The sequence below is a fragment of the Seriola dumerili genome, unplaced genomic scaffold, assembly GCF_002260705.1.
Source record: "Seriola dumerili isolate Sdu_G_001 unplaced genomic scaffold, Sdu_1.0 BDQW01000262.1, whole genome shotgun sequence".
NCBI lineage: Eukaryota > Metazoa > Chordata > Actinopteri > Carangiformes > Carangidae > Seriola > Seriola dumerili.
This window is the reverse complement of record NW_019174517.1, coordinates 710,137-730,149: the sequence shown is the minus strand read 5'-3', so window position 1 is coordinate 730,149 and position 20,013 is coordinate 710,137. Positions and strand designations below refer to the sequence as shown.

At 42.5% G+C, this 20,013-nt stretch overlaps 3 protein-coding genes across 5 annotated transcripts in view; 2 read left to right on the top strand and 1 right to left on the bottom strand.

The window, feature by feature from the left end:
• The window catches only part of st13 (ST13, Hsp70 interacting protein), a 7,227-nt gene extending 4,967 nt beyond the window's left edge, over positions 1–2,260 (bottom strand). Inside the window, exons 1-5 of one of the 3 annotated variants that reach the window (XM_022757022.1) lie at positions 2,115–2,260; positions 1,557–1,697; positions 975–1,023; positions 685–775; positions 98–171 (exon numbers count right to left, since the gene is read on the bottom strand). In XM_022757022.1, coding sequence (XP_022612743.1) covers positions 98–171; positions 685–775; positions 975–1,023; positions 1,557–1,666 — 324 coding nt within the window. In that variant the 5' untranslated portion in view covers positions 1,667–1,697; positions 2,115–2,260. Of the gene's footprint in view, positions 1–97; positions 172–684; positions 776–974; positions 1,024–1,556; positions 1,698–1,865; positions 2,055–2,114 lie in introns of those variants that run through there. The other 2 variants (XM_022757025.1, XM_022757023.1) reach the window with 2 other exon arrangements.
• Positions 2,261–3,045: 785 nt separating this feature from the next.
• xpnpep3 (X-prolyl aminopeptidase 3) lies at positions 3,046–12,311 on the top strand. Its single transcript, XM_022757021.1, has 12 exons — positions 3,046–3,244; positions 3,336–3,451; positions 4,522–4,644; positions 4,795–4,982; positions 5,216–5,435; positions 6,853–7,037; positions 7,153–7,215; positions 7,767–7,880; positions 8,570–8,655; positions 9,025–9,208; positions 10,219–10,339; positions 10,480–12,311. Exons 2-12 carry the CDS (start codon positions 3,382–3,384, stop codon positions 10,644–10,646), a joined length of 1,521 nt encoding a protein of 506 aa, XP_022612742.1. The 5' UTR covers positions 3,046–3,244; positions 3,336–3,381; the 3' UTR covers positions 10,647–12,311.
• Positions 12,312–15,862: 3,551 nt separating this feature from the next.
• The window catches only part of LOC111230324 (histone acetyltransferase p300-like), a 31,256-nt gene continuing 27,105 nt past the window's right edge, over positions 15,863–20,013 (top strand). The window contains exons 1-2 of the mRNA XM_022757018.1: positions 15,863–15,956; positions 18,026–18,636. Coding sequence (XP_022612739.1) covers positions 15,863–15,956; positions 18,026–18,636 — 705 coding nt within the window. The remainder of the gene's footprint in view (positions 15,957–18,025; positions 18,637–20,013) is intronic.

Here is a 20,013-nt window from a genome sequence, read left to right as displayed (position 1 = left end):
TTAATAAACCGTTCAGTTTCCACACGAGAGAACAGTTTGGATCGGACCGAACCTCTGCATGATCAGTAGATATTTCAGATATTGCTAAACATTTTACCTCAACGTTTTCAAAGTCTCCCATGTCCTGTGGATCATCGGTGTCCGGCTCGATCACTCCCTCTTTGTCCATTTCTGAAAAAGCAGACAGATCTGCCATCATCTGCTAACTTATTTTAATCATCACTGTGTTTTAATATTCACTGTGAACAATAGCTGCTCAGCAAAGCACTGTTTTTTCTTTTGAGTATTTATTATGTTTCTAAGTGTAATATTCTTTTGTGTCCTTCTGTCTATTGTTGTGTTTTACTGTTTTTATTGCTGGCACTGATCACGAGTAGCTCTCTCTCAATTTTCAACATTTTTTTTGTACAAAGACAATAAAGGTTTTCTATTTCTATTTCTAGATAAAGCAAAATATTTAGAATGTGCTCTTGCTGGGTCACGTGAACAATGTTCATTAGTTTTGTAGAGACAGAAAGTTTATCTTTGAAGTTATTTATTCTTCACTGAGCAAAGTGAGTTTCGCTAACAAGCTACGTTTTGTTACAAGCAGAGTGGACGAGGCACAAATGAAGTCCACCTGCGGACACCTGACTCCTGAGTCCAGAGCTGTGATTAAAGACACCGTGTTAAAGATGAACAAACCTATTTCACTCTCCTCGCTCTCAGAGAGTACGGGAGGCTCGGGCGCGGGAGGTGGAGCTGATGTAGGGGGAGGACCACAAGGACAGCCACCCTACAAGTCAGACAGCACTCTGTTACAGCATGACGTGATCAGCATGAAGACTTACAGGTAACACATCAACTGCCTATAATACTCAACTCCACATATTTTTACACAATTTTCACACACCAGAGTAAAATAAAAGGAAATAACAAAATCTAATCATAAAACATAAACAATAAATAGCATAATAACAATATTTCTTGATCACCTGGCATGAATCCTCTGTCTTGGGTGGGGCAGGGATTGTTGCACCCATGCTGCAATATAAGATTATGGAAAACAATTCAGTGAGCAATGCAAGTACCCATATTTCTATCTCCTGCCTCCTGGAGAAGCAAGAACCTGTGAATTTTGGCCATTTTTGCTTAAGAAAATTACTGGAACTATTAATGTTTTATCAAAACTGTGGCCTAATAATGTTCTGTCAATATTCTAGTTTCAGCTCAGCTCTGTTTAAGTCTGTATTTCACTTGGAGGCAAGTGCACCTGACTTTATATAGTACACTATCAACTTTCTGAATCTCTAGTTACACACACACACACACACACACACACACACACACACACACACACACACACACACACACACACACACGGTTTTAGCATGAAGGTGGGCGGGACAGGGCACGTGGTGCATCTGCAGTCTGTTTGAGACTGTAACTCTTTTACTGACATAATGAAATAATAAAATACTCTGTGGATGTTTTTTTTTTTTTCAACATAACAACCCGGATGCACGTGCAGTGTGTTCACAGGTTGGAGCTACACCTATGCTCCGAGGCGCACTGACCCCAGCAGCCAGGTCCGGAAGAAGCTCATCTCTGGAAGGTGCAGGATCCCGGGATTGGACTCGCACATCTGCACGAAGCTCTTCAACTCTGCCACTTTTCGTGGGTCCATGCTGCTCGGTCACGGTCCAGCACACAGCGCGCTGCGTGTGTTGGGGAGGAAAACCCGGAGGGAGAAAAAACAAACAAACAGTCAACAACTTCACCGAGTCTGGCTTGTTTACGCGCTTAGCTGCTAACGTTAATGCCAGCGGTGGTAAGCTAGGTGCGCTAACCAGCGGGGATTGAATGAGCGTCCGCTACAGCCTCACCGTGACCGCTCCGCACCTCACATTCACCCGGCAGTACCCGCTAATCAGCCCCGTGCGACTGTGCACAACTGTCACTAATGACTGTTTAAATGATCACGAGCCAGAAGTTTCTGGAAATGTGAATCCGTCCGTGACGCGATGACTGTTTGACGCATGATACCGTTGTTAGCTAGCTGCAGCACGGGCCGAGATTAATGGAAACACTCCGGGGCAGCAGACACAAATTTCAGCGGTGAAAGGGAAACGCACCTTATCGAAAAACGAACTCCGTTGACACCCGAGAAGAAATACCACAGAGGAGGGTCGCAGTCGACTTTTATCGCCACCGCTTCGCTGGTAGTGGCGTCACTCCTGTGTTTTCATTCAGGCAAGTTGTAGGACAGACCGACAGAAAGAACGGGCATGTGTTGCCCTCAGTCGGGCCTGTCAGGCAGCCTTCAGGGTTCATTAAGGTGTCCAGATTTCTGAAATGAAAACCGATATATATATATATATTTAAAATATCCAATGTTTTTATTTATGAAATAAAAAAGGGGAATAGTCCCGGTTGCATTTATTTTGACCAATGTGGTGAGGGACGACTGATAAAACAATGAGTTACCTACCTTGGAGGCAGTCATAAAGTCCAGTTGTCTATTTATTTCTCAAACATTTATATTCCTTAAGTCCGTAAGGGTCCACCAGCAAAAATAATCAAAAGCATTTTTCATAAAATTGTTCTTGTCAGTATTGTCATGTGAAGTCCATTACAAACAGTCCGGCAACTTCTTCCCTTCTTCCAACATAAACATTTTTTCAAGTTTTGGCTGGGGGGCTATAGGGTATGTTCGTTTTCATTAGTTTGGCAACATCACTCTTGATATAGGCATATATATATATATATATACTGTATGTCATATATTACATTTCTGTATGGGTTTCTGTGAAGAGCTGGGTACTTATAAATGCAGTGCCTCCTGAGAGGCTGTGTCCCTTTCAGGGCAGATGAACCCCAGATATCTTCCACCAATCAATTAGTAGTAATAGCTCAACATTAGGAAAATATGAAAAGTCTGTAAGTGGATTTCATACTGTAGTATATAGATTAAATAGTATAAAGTTCATACTTATGGAAAAGGTGGGTGGGTAGTAAATAAAAGTGCACAATAATTGGCCAAAAATAACAAAAAAACCTGTATAATCCTACATAACTCCAAGTTATTTCTAAGAACTAAAAGAGGCGGGATTAAGCGCCTGTGCCTAGAAAGCCAAACCCAGGGCAACAAACTCCCACTGCCATGAATGAACGTTAGCTAACAATTATGGTAGCAGCTAGCTAGCGAGGGCTAACTGTCAACCAAAGGGGAATAAAACTGTGTTATGAGAAGATTTTAACGTCGGTAAGTCACAGCAACATTCAGCTTTGTCCTAATGTCCGGTGTCAGCGGACGACTTTTGTTCTTCACTGACCGTGACGCTTGATGTCTACAGCGGGACGACATGCTGTGACTGAGCGGTGTCCTCCAGTTGCGGCAACATGTTGCCCTCAACCAGCTCCTTGGTCAGGTCCGCTGTCAAGCTGCTGCCGCGGCGGCAATGGAGTCGAGGTGAGCCCGGTGGTGTTGATACAGTTTGTCGCTGAGTACTTTCACTATACTATTATTATCATTTACATTTACATTTAATACTAAATACTTCTATTCCACTAACTTCACAGGAAAATATTAAACCTGTTCTCCCTCTACATTTATTTGACAGTTGCTGGTTTTCAGATTGAGATTTTGCATTGAAAAGTATGAGTTTGTAAAATACAGTTTATTATTAAAGATTTAACCCATTACTGTTGTTTCACCAAGACACCTGAGCTTCAGACTCTCATTTAGTAAACTGCCATTGTCCAAAGAGGTGGGATTATAATACAGAAATGTCAAAAATATAAATTCACCTCCACCTAATGAGGATTAATCATCAATCTAACAAATGAAGTAAATGTTTCACCACTCAAGTGATATGAAGTAATAATGTGTTGTGTTGAAGGCGCATCAAATATTTACGGAGATGCATGAACTAGTTCTCAATTATGGTAAAAATCACAATCAGGATTATTTAGTATTGAGATCATGATTATTTAACATGATTACTCACTGACATTTATTGAACTTGAAATACAATTCAATGAAAAAAACTAATAAAAAATTAATTTATGAAAAATAATATAAAAAAATAAATATATACAATTAAATATATAATATAAAAATTAATTAGATCAACTATGTTGTAACATTAGTGTAGTGTGCTGGTGACTGGTGACTATATATGCACAGATACACATACAGTTTACACACATATAAACAAATATGTTTTATACTCACTGTTGGGCCACCCCTCACCCAATGTCAGCTGGCTCCAGACCCTGTAAGGATAAGTGGTATACATAATGAATGAATAATGAATAAATAAATGTTTTATAATGAGCCCTGACATTTGATTATTAAAGGATTGTGACCAAGATTCACACTGAGCATTTTACAGTTGAAAATCTCATCAAACATATCTTTGGCATTTCCGTATTTCAAATTTCCAATCGTCCAGTTGTGAAGCTCTCCTCTGTAAAACATAATCTGGCAGCTGATGTAACAGTGAGTCTTTGCTCTCTGTGTTGTGTTGCTGCCTGTAGGACGCATCTGGTGCTTGTGCAGAAACATTTCTGTGAAACCAGGAGGTTTGAAACCAAAGACGGTTCCGCAGCGGTACCTGGGCCAGCCGAGCCCTTTCACTCATCCACACCTCATCAAACACGGTGAGTACTGGCGACCAATACATTTACACTCTTAAGGAAAACCCTGCAATGCACATGGTTTTTTAGCAACAGGCTCACTGTTGTAGTTTAAGTGTCTGTGACGAGCTGCTTGACACTGGAAACACCACATACCTGCTCTCTGCTCCTCAGGTGAGGTGACTCCAGGCTTGAGCCAGACAGAATACGAGCTCCGCAGACACCGGCTGGCCTCTCTTATTGAGGCCCAGGCAGACAAACTGGGACCCTCCGCCTCCTCCAGCGCCCACGTGGTCATCGTTTTGTCCCATCCGACCCGCTACATGACCAATGACATCCCGTATCCCTTCCACCAGAACCAGGTGCACGTTTGGTTTCCTGTTTTATTTCTTCATCTTCAGTTTAATCGTCTTGTGCCTTTTTGTGGGTTTTTGAACACAACAGCAAACGACGTGTACTGAAGAGTGACTGTTTGAAACACTATCAGGCGTAAAGGAAACACCACTGTGTGTTACTCTGCTTTTGCTTCACTGTGTTTTCTTTTGAGTTACTGATCGTAATGTGAACAATTAACTAGAAGCCAAATGTTCTGCAGGATTTCCTCTACCTCAGTGGCATCCTCGAGCCGGACAGTGCCTTAGTTCTTTATGGGAAAGGGCGACCAGATCAGGCCATCTTGTTCGTCCCCCGCAGAGACCCGGGGAGAGAGCTGTGGGACGGGCCGCGGTCAGGGAAGGATGGGGCAGCTGCTTTGACCGGCATAGAGAGAGTTCACAGCACTGAGGAACTGGGTCTTGTGCTCAAGACCCTTAAAGGTGGGTGGATGGAAGTGTGAGGACACATGTCCATATTCTCTTTAAAACAAGAACCATTGCATTGTGACTACATATGTACACTGGCAAGAAGAAGTGTGAACCCTTTGGAATTAGCTGCATTTACGTATAAACTGGTCTTTAAATGTGCTCGAAAAGAGAGATCTCAGCTGAAAGTGTTGCAGAGTCATCGCACAGTTTAGTTATTCATCAGTGCACAGTCAGACAAACTGTCTATAAATGGAGATGATTCAGTTCTGTGGCTGCTCTCCCCAGAGGTGGGCGTCCGGCTAAGATGAGTCCAAAGGCAAAACGCAGAATGATCAGTAGAAAAGAAGCTCAGAGTAACAGATAAAGGCTTAAAGGAATCATAGGAGCTGGTTCACGTCTCTGGTCATACACACATCATGGAGCCTGGTTTCATGGAGCTCAGTGTCCATCGCAGCAGCTTGACTCTCCACAACACTACTGGGTCAATGTTTTATGGACTGATGAGACCAAGGTTGAATTGTTTGGGGAGAACATGCAGCTGTATGTTTAGGGTGTAAGAGGGAACTGCACACCAACATGAAAACATCATCCCAAAGGTGAAGCAGGACGGAGAGAGCATCATGATCAGATGTTTTTCTGCCTCTGGGCCTGGACAGCTTCACACCGTCGAGGGGGAAATGAATTCCCAAGTTTATCAGGGTCTCTTACAGGATGATGTGAGGGAGACTGTCCACCTGCTGAAGCTCAGGAGAAGCTGCTGATGCAGCAGGATAATGACCCTAAACATCAAAGTTAAATGACTTCAAAGAAAATCCACCTGTTGGAGCGACAGTCGGTCCAGACCTTAATCCAGCAGAGATGCTGTGGAATGACCTGAAGAGTCGCTCTCACCGGACATCCTGAGAATACGAAAGGTCCAAACTTCCTCCTGAACATTGAGCAGCTCTGATCAGCAGCTACTGACGAGCTGGTTTGAGGTTATTGCTGCCAAAGGAGGTTCGATCAGTTATTAAACCCGAGGGTTCACGTTCTTTCTCCACCAGCACCGTGAGCGTTTAATGTCTGTTCAATAAAGACACGAAAGATTATAACTGTTTGTGTGATATTAGCTGAAGTGCATTGTGTTTGTCTGTGTGGAGTTAGTTTGACTAGTTTTACTATAGTATAATATTCTGAATAAAACATAAAATCTGATTTCTAACATAATTTGTAGCAGGTTTGAGGCTCACCACAGAGTTTAGATTTATGCTTTATGTTTTAATGCATTTTATTTACGTTCATATTTGCTTCAAATACCCACACAATGCTGTTGTAAGCTAAAGATACTGTTGACAATAAGCTGGTTAACTGGGTAAGCTTATGTTAACCCATTTCTCACTCTTGGACCTTAACTTCACCATGAACCATTTTCTGTGCGATCGTCTTTCAGGAACTCTGCTTTGGTACGATAGTTCTCAGCCTTCCCACCCTCGGCTCCACCAGGCTTACGTGTCTCCGCTGCTGGAGGCGGGGCCGACGCCGCGCTCTCTCAGGCCCCTCATACACTCTCTCAGGGCCCTCAAGAGCTCAGCAGAGGTGGCGCTCATGCAAGAAGCGGGTCGCATCACAGCACAGGTCGGTGTTTCAGTTACTTTCAAGAAGTTTATTATTACTTGTAAATGCCTGCAGCAGGACAGTGTTTTGATTTCCTTTCTTTTCACCTGCTCCAACTCAAATCCTCGTCTCTCAGGCTTTCAGGAGGACGATGGCTCTGTCTCAAGGAGACGTGGATGAAGCTGTGCTCTTCGCTAAGGTAACTGAAAGTCTTTACTGAACTCTGTGTGGCTCTTCAGTTCCTCGCTCTCGTGTGGCCTGTCATGATCTTCGTGTCTTTTATTGATCAGACTCTTTAATGTAATCACTGCGACCAAAGGTGTCACCCATTGTGTGAAGTCTTGAGTAATGTTAGTAAGTGTAAGTGCTTTCTGAGGTCACCGTGACCTTTGACTACGAAAGTCTAATCCGTTCTTCCTTGAGTTGAAGAGAACATGTGTGCAAAAATTTGAAGGGATTTCCGTGAGGAGTTCTTGAGATATTGTGTTCACAAGTTCTGTCTGTTTCTCTGTGGTAGATAACGCAGTTTGTGTGACAACAGCTTCTGGAGCCAGAGTGTAGTAACTGTGGTTTTTAGCTCTAATTCCAAAAAGTTTTTTTCATTCAAATTACACCTTTTTACGTCATAATAATTAATAGTTAAACTTGTCATGTGATCACAGATCACAGATCACAGCAAACATGAACAGTCACTTCTGAAGTACAAACCTTTTTTTTTTTTTTTCTTTTTAACATAACGTCTTATTTCAGTTTGATTTTGAGAATCGGATCCATGGCGCCAACTTCCTGGCCTATCCCCCTGTGGTCGCTGGAGGGAATCGAGCCAATACTCTTCACTACATAAACAACAACCAGATTATAAAGGTAAATGCAGGTGCTGAACGTGGGGTCAGCAGGTGAGTTTGGCCTCGGGTCATCTTCTTTCACCAATTTACTTTGTTGCTGTTCACACGTGTGGCGGAGGTGGGGGGGTAAAAAGATCATGTGATTATGTTTTTGGGTAGCTCATCATCTGCATTCTGTTTCCACTCTGATTTCATTCTGAAAGTCCTGACAGGAAGTTTTGATTCTTTCCACCACTTTGACGCTTCTTTCGGAGGTTTGTTAACTCGTCCACCCACAGTCACATATTTGACTTTTCAAAAGCTCGCAATAGCTTGAAATAAAGCTTTGCTCCAAAAAAAAACAAAACAAAAAACCCCCCCAAAAAACCCAAAAAAGAACAAACTTTTATTTCTCTGCAAAATCGCTAAAGAGGAAGTGATTCTGTGGGTAACTGTTGCTGCTCGGACAAAGATCTATTTTAGCAGCAGAGATCATCTCTGTTTTTATTAAAACATCATATGATCAGATTAATCTGGCGGGCCAGATATTATTCCAGTTTTGGCCACTTGCCGACCACCGTGCTAAAGGATCAGTCCTGTCATATAACGTGCGACCAATGAACGCACACATTAAGCACTGACAATGAGAAGTGGTTCATAACACATAAAGCAATGATTGAATAACATATATGACTCCTTACATTTCCCTCTCCGTCTCTCCTGCGTCAGGATGGTGAGATGGTGCTGCTCGATGGCGGTTGCGAATACTTCGGTTATGTCAGTGACATCACTCGAACGTGGCCGGTGAATGGAAAGTAAGTTTGACAAAATGATGTTTGAGCTTTGCCACTCAAATGAAATAAAACCTTGATGTGTGCAGGTAGATTTGCAACTTAATTCTTCACTGCAACTGTTTGTAAATGCAGATCTTGAACTGAAATGATCTGTTCCTCCATTATTCATCACTCTTTGTTTCTTTAACTTGCTCATTGCTCTCATTACTCTCTATATGTACTACTATTACAGGTAGTTTTACATCTTAATTTAATACATGATTTGTTTTGAACGATCCTCCAAGTCTCTAGATTTTGAGATTTTTGAATGAAAATTATTCTGGTATTAATGACGGACACAAACACACCTTTTAATGTCTGCCGCCGCCGCCGCCGCCTCCTTCCTGCCAGGTTCAGCCCCGCCCAGGCCGAGCTGTACGAGGCCGTCCTGGAGGTCCAGCGCTCCTGTTTGTCTCTGTGTTCACCGGGCGTCAGTCTAGATCACATCTACAGTACCATGCTGGCTCTGCTGGGACGACAGCTCAGGCAGCTCGGGATCGTCAAGGCCAGTACCGGTGACGCTGATGTACTAAAGGTAATAATCGGAGAATGGATTCTGATTGACAGATTATTCACCTTTTAAATAGCTCTTTGCTTTTGGAAAACAGAGTTGTTGTGCTGAATGTAACAAAACTTCTTAAGATGCGTTGCAAATTATTAATGGCATAAGAAAGTTGTATTTTCCATATATAATATAGCCTTGTGAGACACGGTTCTCTCAGATTATCACTGTTATCATGTCAACAATCAGTCCTATAGGACTTTATTCATGTCCTCGCCACTGGTTTGCAGTCACTTCTGCCAATGTAAATGATGAAGTGGATTAATTGCACCTTTCCTGAAACACAATATGCCCCTATAACTCTGCATTATAGAGGCACTTCTTTCCTGCAGTGGGGAATAAGTGAGCAATCCAAACCGAAGCTGAATGTAAATTTATTCAGCTGGTTTCTCTGGAGAAAAAAACATACTGTGTGGTAATAAAAAAAGTTTTTTGGCAGCCAAGGATCCGTTAGTTCACGATGCACAGCAGACTTACACATTCATTCTTCATTAAGACAGAGATTCATGAACCTTTTCACACTTTTTGACTCTAAGAAAGGCTGTGACTGAGGGATCAGTGACGGGGGTTATCAGCCCTCTGAGCCGAGTGTGGCTCTAGTGATTTTTGTGCAGTGTTGGAATTTGTGTTCACCTTAAATCTTGCTGCTTAGTAGCTTCATGTAGAATATTTTCAGCGCTTTATCTTCCTGTGGAAACAGCTCTTTCACTCAGCTGACCTGCAGCTAGGTGCGCTTGTGCGTAGGAATACAGTAGTTCAGTGGTTGGAAAAAAAATGTAGTGCCAAAGGAAAGTGCTGTTTTCCGAACTATCGCTTTAAGGCAGGTAAAAAAATGAGGCTTCACCGCAGTGAGACCCAGTGAATCGGTGACGCCCCTGAGTTTCGTGTTATTAACGTGTAGCGCCACGCTGTCCCTGCTCTGGGACTGCTGGTCGACGACTTTTATACAACTTCTAAAGGCCTTAAATTCATGCTCATCCCAGGCTGCTCGGCGGTACTGCCCCCACCACGTCGGTCATTACCTGGGCATGGACGTCCACGACACTCCCGAGCTTTCCCGCTCACAGCCTCTACAGCCGGGAATGGCCATCACTATAGAACCGGGTATGGATAATTAATTTCAATCAAGAACCTGAGTGAAATCAGGTTTTAACTAACTTTTCAGTTAATGTCACCATCTCTTTTACAGCTCATGTTATTCCTGGTTTCACACGTCTCCTATTTTTCTCCTCCTCTTGTCACAGGTTTGTACATCTCCGAGGACAACGACCAGGCGCCAAAGCGTTTCCGCGGCCTGGGCGTCAGGATCGAGGACGATGTGGTGATCCAAGACATGGGAGGCCCTTTGATTCTGTCCTCTGACGCGCCAAAGACCATCGCTGATGTAGAACAGGCCTGTGCCCAGAGGTAGGACAGGGAGAGACGGACAGAGGGTCCATGGTGATGACATCATCAGGCTCAGGGCCCAGGTACATGAAAAAGGTGGAAGTGCACTGCAAGACTGTGGTTTTAGTGCCATAGATTTTGTGGACTGCAGAAAGTCTGAACATGTTTCCGTTCAGGAGTTAAAGTGTAGGTTTGTAACTACACATACAGCAGTTACAGAGACACTGCATGGAATCATATACAAATAATCACGTATAATAAATTTATCTCGTGATGTGACGGAGCGATCAGCAGGTGAAATCCAGGGAACCTCAGTTAACCTCTAGCATCAAATATGTATTCAGTTTAAGTAGTGGGGCAGATGGGCAAACCAACTGTGCATTTTATGACTAAAGCATGAAAGTTTCACATTATAATCTACACACCCCAAGGTTTTATTTCAGACATGGAGGCAATTTATATCTGACCTCTGGTGACCTTAAGAGGTCACTGACCTCAGCTTTGCATTTTCCCAGTTTCTGCCCCGTCACTCTCCGTTATAATCATGTTTATCTTTGCCAAAATTGCATTTTTGTTCTGATAAAGATGCTTATTTGCTGCTGTGACCGTGTAACATCATTTTGCTTAGGGCACCAGTTTTGCAGGGACACCCCCCCCCCCCTCCATTTCCTGGTGTTAATGTAGCTATAGCTTGTTAAAAACATTCACAACTTCTGCTGTGTGATCTATGGGATTACATTACTAGCTAACACATTAGCAAACACTCTCATCAGAAGCTAGCATGCTAGTTTGGTCTGAACCACACTCATTAGTCCATGTGGCTCTTGTCACGTCTGAAATGTCTCCACGTCTGAAAATAAACTTCCTGGTTTATAGAAACACTGCAGGAAGTTTCATGCGTTAGTCACAAAATGCTCAATGAGCTTCCATTGTCAAGCTCATCTGCTGCACTTAAGATCCAATGCTTGGATCCAGAAACCATGGAAGCATTTTCATTCGTAAAAACCTACAGTATTTGCTCCACACCATGTTTTTCAGAACAGCCGCCATCATGATACGCCGGCTGATAAATGTTCCTTTGTTGTGTCACTCAAAAAACTTCTGAAGCCTATGTGCACACACCTCATTTGTCTATTACACACAGAAATGCATCGTTATCCCCCAGTTCATGCTACAGTACAAAAGATGAAAACAGCAGATGTTGATGTTGCGCTCGCCTCGCTGTGGGATGGTCAGGAAGGACCAGAGGATGTCAAATCAACAGACTAACATATTTAAAGACACAAGTGATGATGAATAAAGAGGAACCTGTACACCACAGCTGCTCCTGATGAACCTGCGATGATTATAATTACTACACCAATCCACTGAAATGTGAAAAAGTATATACTGTCCGTGTGTGTGTGTGTGTGTGTGTGTGTGGGTGGGGAATTTTGTCTTTTAAGGAAAATGGCGTTTATATGTATTAAAAAGATCTTGTTATTCTTTCTTTCATAACTGATCAATTTTGTTGGTTTGACTCAAGTTACTTAAGACGAACAACACGATGTAAAAAATGATGATAGCAGTGAATTAGGCTACAAACCATGACACCTCAGGGTCACATGGTCACATCGGCAAAGGACATACCAGTAAAACAGCATAGAATATATAAATAAATAGAAAGAAGAGAAGGGAAGAAGGAGATCTTGGTTCCAATTATTGAACTTCTGAAATTAAAAATATCTGCATAGTCATATTTTTGTGGCAGGAGTGCACAGACTTAAATTACTTTGGAGATTATGTATTTAAATGTAAATGTAAAGAAAATCTATTTAAAATATGATCTACTGTTATAGATTAAACTACCCAACAGTAAATAAGATAATTAAAATTAGCCACTTTTCTACCTTTCGTGTTTTCACTTTTGATAGTACTTTTAACATATATTTTGCTGATAATACTTAAGTTCTTAATTAACATTTTAATGCAAGACTTGTACTGAAGTATTTTTACACTGTGGTAAACAATCTGAATACTTTTTCCACCACATGCTGATGATCACATGAAACATTTTGAGAGGTACTTTAACAGGTACATAAGTATTATCAGCAAAATACACTTAAATCTCAAAAATAATATTAACTCATTATAGTTAATGAGCTAAAATGATTTCATATCATTTGATTGTGTATTTAAGGGTGTGGAGGTTGCAAAGGGACAAACAACACATTTTTTGTATCACTTATCTTTATTGATTTTGAACATTGTACATCACTTTTCCAGAGTGTTTTGGATATATCCTAAAACTTTCCCCTCCTTCCCGCCCTCCCAACACCTTGCCCATGAACTGATAGCCATCAGCTTTGATGATGGTTTACAAAATGATAATTAATAAATTACTTAAACATATATCACAGCGTTAACATGCATAGCTATAAACCTGTTAATCAAAAAAAAAAAATAAAAACACTTTTCCAATGTATAGGAATAGGACGTTTAACTTGTAATAGGCAGAGATTAACAACCACATTTTTTGCCCCAGGGACCCATGATAGGTAAATCTGGCCACCAGTAAAAAATAGACTATAATGTTTACCTCTAAAATGTCGTGGAGCAAATACATAGAGTAGCCTTAATTGCAAAATACTCATGTATGTCAAAATTTGTAGTACTTGAATAGAAGCTGTAAGTTACTTTCCACCACTGAGTGCGACTTTATTCTTAAATCAATTCCCTCATTTTAAGTTGTTTCTAATTGATAATAAACGTTACTTTGAGTCTCTCAAGTAGGTAACAAACAAGAAATCCATGTCAGCAGTTAATATTATATTCTGAAATGTTTGTCACTTAAATTATTCATTTGTCCTTTTTTAATTTATGTATTTGTTGTTTTTTTGTTTGTTTCTTTTATTGAAGAACTGATATGTCTGAAAAAAAGATCAGATTTAAATAAAGAAAAAACACTGTAAACTACTGTAGTTGACTGAGCAAGATGAGAGTGGAGCGCCACTGTCCCCTACAGCTTGAACTCGGCGACTGCCGACAGTGTACGGAACCGGTTTCCGGACAATCCCGAACACCTACGAAGACAACCTCCCCTCTTCTTCCCTTCCTCCCTCCCTCCCTCCTCCCCTTCACGCCTAATGTTGCTGTACCTCCAACCCTCCCCCCGTATCAGAGGAGTAGAAACAACAAGCCGCCATTTTGTTTGTGCGGACAGACCGTCAGAAACAGGAGATAACCGAGAGAAGGAGCGACTCCGGCAACCGACGACAGCTGCTCCGGTAACCGCCGGGGAAAGAAAGAGTGGCGAAATCCTGTCCGTGTTATCAAGAGAGCGAAAGCATCACCAAAAAAAGATAAGACGTCAGTGGAGGGAAAACCGAGTCGGTGATATATATGTATGCATGAGAAGGAAATACTCCGAAAAATCCAAGGAAGGGGGTGTTTTGCGGAGCGGAGACGGAGAGGAGAGGCGGAAGAGAGCTATATATTATCATAACGAGGAAAAACCTGCGAAAAAGGGGGAAAACACCAACATGAAAAATCATTATGTGTCCGTCGCGGAGGAAGGAAAGAGCCCGCATAGACAATTATATAAATAAATTGCTGCCGGGCAGAAGGGAGAGGTGGAAAGAAAGACGGGTTTAAAGAGAAGGGGAAAATTGCCAGGATCAACACGAAGGGGGGGCATTCTCCATCACAAAGAGTCAATGAGAGGATTTTGTCAGCCCAAAATATTTTAGGGGGGGGGTGTCAACATCATTGTGCCGATCTGAAGCTTTCCGCTTCCGAAATAGCCATAAATTTCTTAGCGATCCACCGTCAAAAATTTTGATCACATTTTCGCGTGTCGCCGTAGCTGTGCTCCTGTTTTTTTTTTTTTGTTACGAGCTTTCTGTTTCTCTTCGCTTGCATGGCCAAGACATCCTATAAGCAGTGATTGATGGGTATATATAAATGTTTTTTTTTTTTTGGAATATCAATCACCCCTTTTCATTATCTGAGATTGCAAGAGTTCAAAAACCAAGCGAGAATCGGAGGAGGAACCTCTTCTGGAGCACAAGATAAGTAACCACACAGATCGTCCTCTGCAAAATAAAAACTAATTGGATCAATCTGACTGCCCGCTGATTGACAATTAGAGCTGCGATTGCCCTCAAGAACTGTTCTGTCAAAGAAATAAAGTCTGCATCAGAATCGATTGCACAAGAGCAGTAATTTTTTTTTTTTTTTTGGACAAGATTTTCTATTCTCAACCTTTTGCCAACCCCGCTGACTGCAAGAGGCATAATCGCGCAAAAGGGGTTGCAACAACCAAAACGTGCAATACGAGTCTGTTCTTTCTGACCCAGTGCCTTGCATGGTCAAACACTAAGTGCACAATTTAGTCTGCATGCACATGCAAAAGAAAACTCATACATGGGAATAGACATCTGCAATCGATTTTCTCTTTATCCGAGTAACTGCAAGCGTGGGACTCCTGTGTTTTCATCTCTCTACAGAACTGTTATTCTATTTATTCAGTTCCTGTTAAGCCAATGCAAGTTTTTTTTCCCCCACAGTGTTGCACTTGAGAGTACCACTTACGCTTTAACTGTATTTTAAAGCTGCTGCTGGTGGTGGTGGTGGTCTCCACACCGGCTGACTGCCCATTTTCGCTTTGGAGAGGAATCGGTGGCATTGAGAGCAGTGAGATGTCTGATCAGGTGAGAGAAATGCTAAAGGCAACCGAGGATCCCATAACTGTTGCATGAGATATCGGCCTCCAGAAGTTAACACGGGACTACTCCTGGCTTGTGTTTTTCGGATCACAATTACCATTTTCGTGCCCACACCGAGACTCTCCACTGGAGCGCTTCAGACCTGAAATACAGGATTTCTCCACCGACTATGGCGGACAGGACTGAGTGCACGACGGAGGACGGATCTTGGGACAATTTTTGTGTCGCAGAAGAGGCTACATGAGGTTGACAGAGGGCCGCACGCTTGCCTTTTTTGCCGACTCCACCTTCCCACCTCCTCCTCTTCAAATCTGTGAAGAAACAAAATCTCCGACAGGGGAGGGGGACTGATATCTGCAGAGAGGAATAAACTGTGAGGGAAGGAGTTCAGCATTGCTGTCTTCTCCCCTACCGTCCCCCAAGCGGTGGGGGAACGATCATAAGTATTTCTTAAAGGGATAAGGAGACGCAAATAAGGGAAATACGTTTGCCCTCCGTGGATCTACAGAATCTTTTTTTTTAATTCGTCAAAAATATGGCCGATAATGTCCTGGAGTCCGGCCCGCCTTCAGCCAAGAGGCCCAAGCTGTCCTCTCCAGCTCTCTCGGTGTCTGCCAGTGATGGAAATGGTAAATATATTGCATGCATTACTTAGCTGCAGAGAAAACATAAACTAGCTTCGACTGTTTGTGTATTAATTATTGGTGAGTCTTGGAAGTCTCTGCAGAGTTGCACAGCAACTTAGTTGGTTTGAAACAGAGCTGCTTCATAATTAATGCATTTAAACACGAATATATCTGTAGTTTGGTTTAAAAATGCCCAGTCCGAGAATCTGGATTGCTAAAGGAAAACCGTGATGAAGTACTGGCGGTAGAAGCAACTTTCTAGCAGTGATGTTTTGATGTTAGCCCCAACAGGCTAACTAGCTACCAACTATAACATCCACCTCCAAACAATGGAAGAGTCGAGTCACCCCAGTTTGCTTTAAGTTGTCTAGCTACTTTAAAAGTTAATTAACTGGAAGCACGAGACCGTACACGCACAAAACAACAGGCTTCGTAAATTCTCCGTCAACAAAGAGACAAAATACTGTTTCCAAAACAGCTTTAGGAGAAAGTAACGGTAACGGCTAGCTAGCTAACAAGCTAGGCACACAACCCCACCGGACCGGCTCAGCTGAGCTCGGTAGCTGGCTAGCAAAGGAAATAAGTGATAATTAGCTAAACCGTGTTGGTCACCAGAAAAGCTTTTTTCTAGTTGGTACTAACTCTTTGTGTAGTTGTGGAAAAAGTCGTTTGGGGCCACGAACAATTAACGTGTTTTTAAGCGGTGAATATGCTGTGTTTTAGTGAACTGTTGTCGTATACAGCAGCTAGCTATTGTTCGACACTTCATTAAAGTTGCGCTAAGCGTTGATGTCCGGCTGCAGATTTAGTTGTGTGTCGATTTTAACTGCGTTTCTGCGTTTAAATGAGAGGGCCAAAAAAAAAAAGAAGAGCCGCTGTCTTTGAAATGCCTTCTTTCATGTCTTTTGTTCAAAAGCTTTTTACTATCTCAATTGTGCCTCCGACGAAGCCCATTCTTGTTCGTCCTCCATTGTTTGACTCTGCACGACGATACTGCGCTGCACTTTTTGCAGTTTACTTTTCAAAAAAAATAACACAACACTTAACCCAAGGCAGAAAAACCTGAATGCCTTTCACTTTGTTTGTGAGTTAAACTGTTATTGCAAACTAATTCATGTGCACATGTTGAGCTAGAAGCTGTAAACTTCTGATATTATCTGTTTTAAGTAGACACACAGAGAATCGATGATTTATGCGTTAAGTTTAGTTTGGTGCTGTTTTCCACCGTAAGTTATACAATTAATATATGAAGCATAATAAGAAAGTTAGAAAATAAAGTTATGTGAATTTTAAGCTTGATGCATGTTTACTTTCCTACAACATTTGGGCCGCTAATGCAGTGAAAACTGGGAGGGAAGTGGGAAGGGGTGAAACTAGTCTCGTGCATGCATTTCATTAAACAGCGGTAGAGCATATCTTCTGCACAGTAGCGTGGATTAACAGAAGAGTTTAGCGATTTAGATGTTAACATGCCATCATAAGAAAAATCAAACTTGCAGAGTGTTTTCTTCCACCTGAAAAGAACAACTTGGTTTGTCACCGTTACTGTCTGCACAAGGAAAACCATTTGGATTTTTAATATATTTAAGTGCACTCTCAAATTAATTTCCCTTTTTAATTTGCCTCCTGTTGCAGTGGATATGACTTTTGATCTTTTGGTCTCTGTCATGCTCTACAACATAACTCTAGATCCAATCCACACACCTACCTAGGTACAGTAGTGTTTACCCCTCTGTGGCTTCTCACCCTGACCCTACTGCGTTCACTCTCCATGTTTGGCACCACATCAAACCACAAACTGATGCACAGGAGGGAAGTCTAGGCTGTTTGAAGCTACTGATCCACTGGCTGTCTGGCTATGGGGTCCAGATTAATGGTTGATAGTTTTTGAATTAATGTTAGAGCGGTGCTACACTTAAAAATTAAAGATATTAAATGAACAAATGTGACTGTATGCATTGCAAATTGTAAATGTGTTTTTTTTTTCTTGAGCAGTCAACTCTGGGAACCAAATCTTTATTTTTCTAGCTGGTAAGATGCTAAGACTTTTGTTTCTTTTCCCTCGTGTTTAGATTTTGGTTCACTCTTTGACCTGGAGCATGACCTCCCAGATGAGCTCATCAGTTCCTCGGACCTGGGGCTGACCAACGGAGGGGATGCCAGTCAACTCCATACCACTCTTGGAGGGGTCGGAGGTGGGATTGGTGTGGGGGGAGGCCAGGATGCTGCTGCGAAACACAAACAGCTATCTGAACTTTTGCGTGCTGGGGGACCAGCACAGCAGGGTGGCCCTGCTTCCAACAGCACAGCGCCTGGGGCTTCCATGGGCATGATGGGGGGTGTCAGCGTTGCCCCCGGTGGACCTCAAGGCATGCCCCCCCAGGGCCAGCAGCAGCAGCCTGGATTAATGCAGCAGGTTGGGATGGTTGGAGGGGTGGCGGCTCTCAATCGGGCAGCTGCCATGATGGGTGCCCAGAAGGGCAACACTGGACAGCAGCAGCAAGGGCTGATGGGGGGACAGGTGATGAATGGCTCACCGAGAATGGGCTACCCTGGCAGTGCAGGCATGGGCAACAATAGTAACCTGTTGGCGGAAACCCTACAGCAGCAGCAGGGCGGTCAGCCAATGGGACCAGGGGGTCAAGCAGGGATGAGACCACAGCAACCAGGAGCACTGAACAAGGTAAGCGCACTCAAAGCTGTAGGGCCAGTCAATACATGCATTTCGCATCTCAGTGGCAGCTATCTTATAGGAAACTATCAATTGTGGTAAACTGTCATTTGTAACTGAGGCTAAGATGTTCCAAATGCCGGTGTGGTTTTGATGCTCTGCTGACTCCCACACCTGCACGTTCCCCTTCAAATACGGAGTAGTGTGAACCTTTAATAATTACTTGCCCTCTGTCTCATGTAAGCGCCAAACACTGAGGTTTGAAATTGCTGCTAAAATCAGCGGAAATGTGTCTAATTGGTCTGGGTGTTGTATATTTGATCTCTCCTGAGTTCAGTAAAGTAACTCAGAGAGGAAGACTAATGGTAATTTCACCCTCACAGCCCTTTTAGACATGGGTCTGATTCACTGAAACAGTATTACAGCACAGAGGCGGACACATCTTCATCATCATAGCTGAGTGAAGCTGTAGACTGAGGTTGCCCCGTAGTAGTTGTTCTCCAGAGCCACGTGCAGCTATGAGTGTGGTTGTGTGTTGGACTCACAGATGCGTCACTCCTCTCCCTGAGGTATTGATGGTTAACCTCTTTGGTAGTCGATATGCCACACGACCGTTGTGATTTTGTTCTAAAGGTGTGAAGGAAGTGCTGCAAACAACTGTATTAAGTGGTTCAATTGAGGTGTGTTTCTCCAATTGCATGAGACCGTTGTTTAACTCTCTGTGGCTGTGCACCAACACACACAGGGTTTGTTCTGTAATGTCCTGTAATTAAAACGTCATCAGTAAAGTGTATGTATTAGCCATGCTCGTCCTTGAAATGATGTAGTTTTAGCTCAACCTTAAACCCATTAAACAGAGTTTTTCACATAAAGCTCATATGCAGAGATGAACTGTTAGACCCATAGCAACAGTTAACAAACCACTCCACACTGTTGCTAATATTGGAGCAGCTTTATTAGACTTTTAGCCTTCAGTTAAAGATTTTTTTCAGCTTCTTCAGCATCAGACTGAAAATACAGTGGATCTGAGACCAGAGCTGGAGGTGAAAGGCGACATTTAGATCATGTCAGTATTATGACTTGTTGTGGAGAGCAGAGGTAACATTACAATACTTACCAGTACTTTTTAGAAAGTGATTTCCTGTTGTCGTCCTAGCACCGTTTCCTCAGTGATATTGTCTTTCTCTCATGTAGGATGACATTGTAAATCCTCCCACATTTCTTACTTACTGTTTAAATATCAGTTGACTGGCTGCTTAAATCATCCTTTCATAGGTAATAAAAAGTAATGATCTAAATTTATTTCCCCCCATCTCCTACTTTTCTCTCCATGTGTCTCTGCTGCTCTTCACCATCTCTTTTCCCTCCCATCTCTCTCATTTTCTTTTG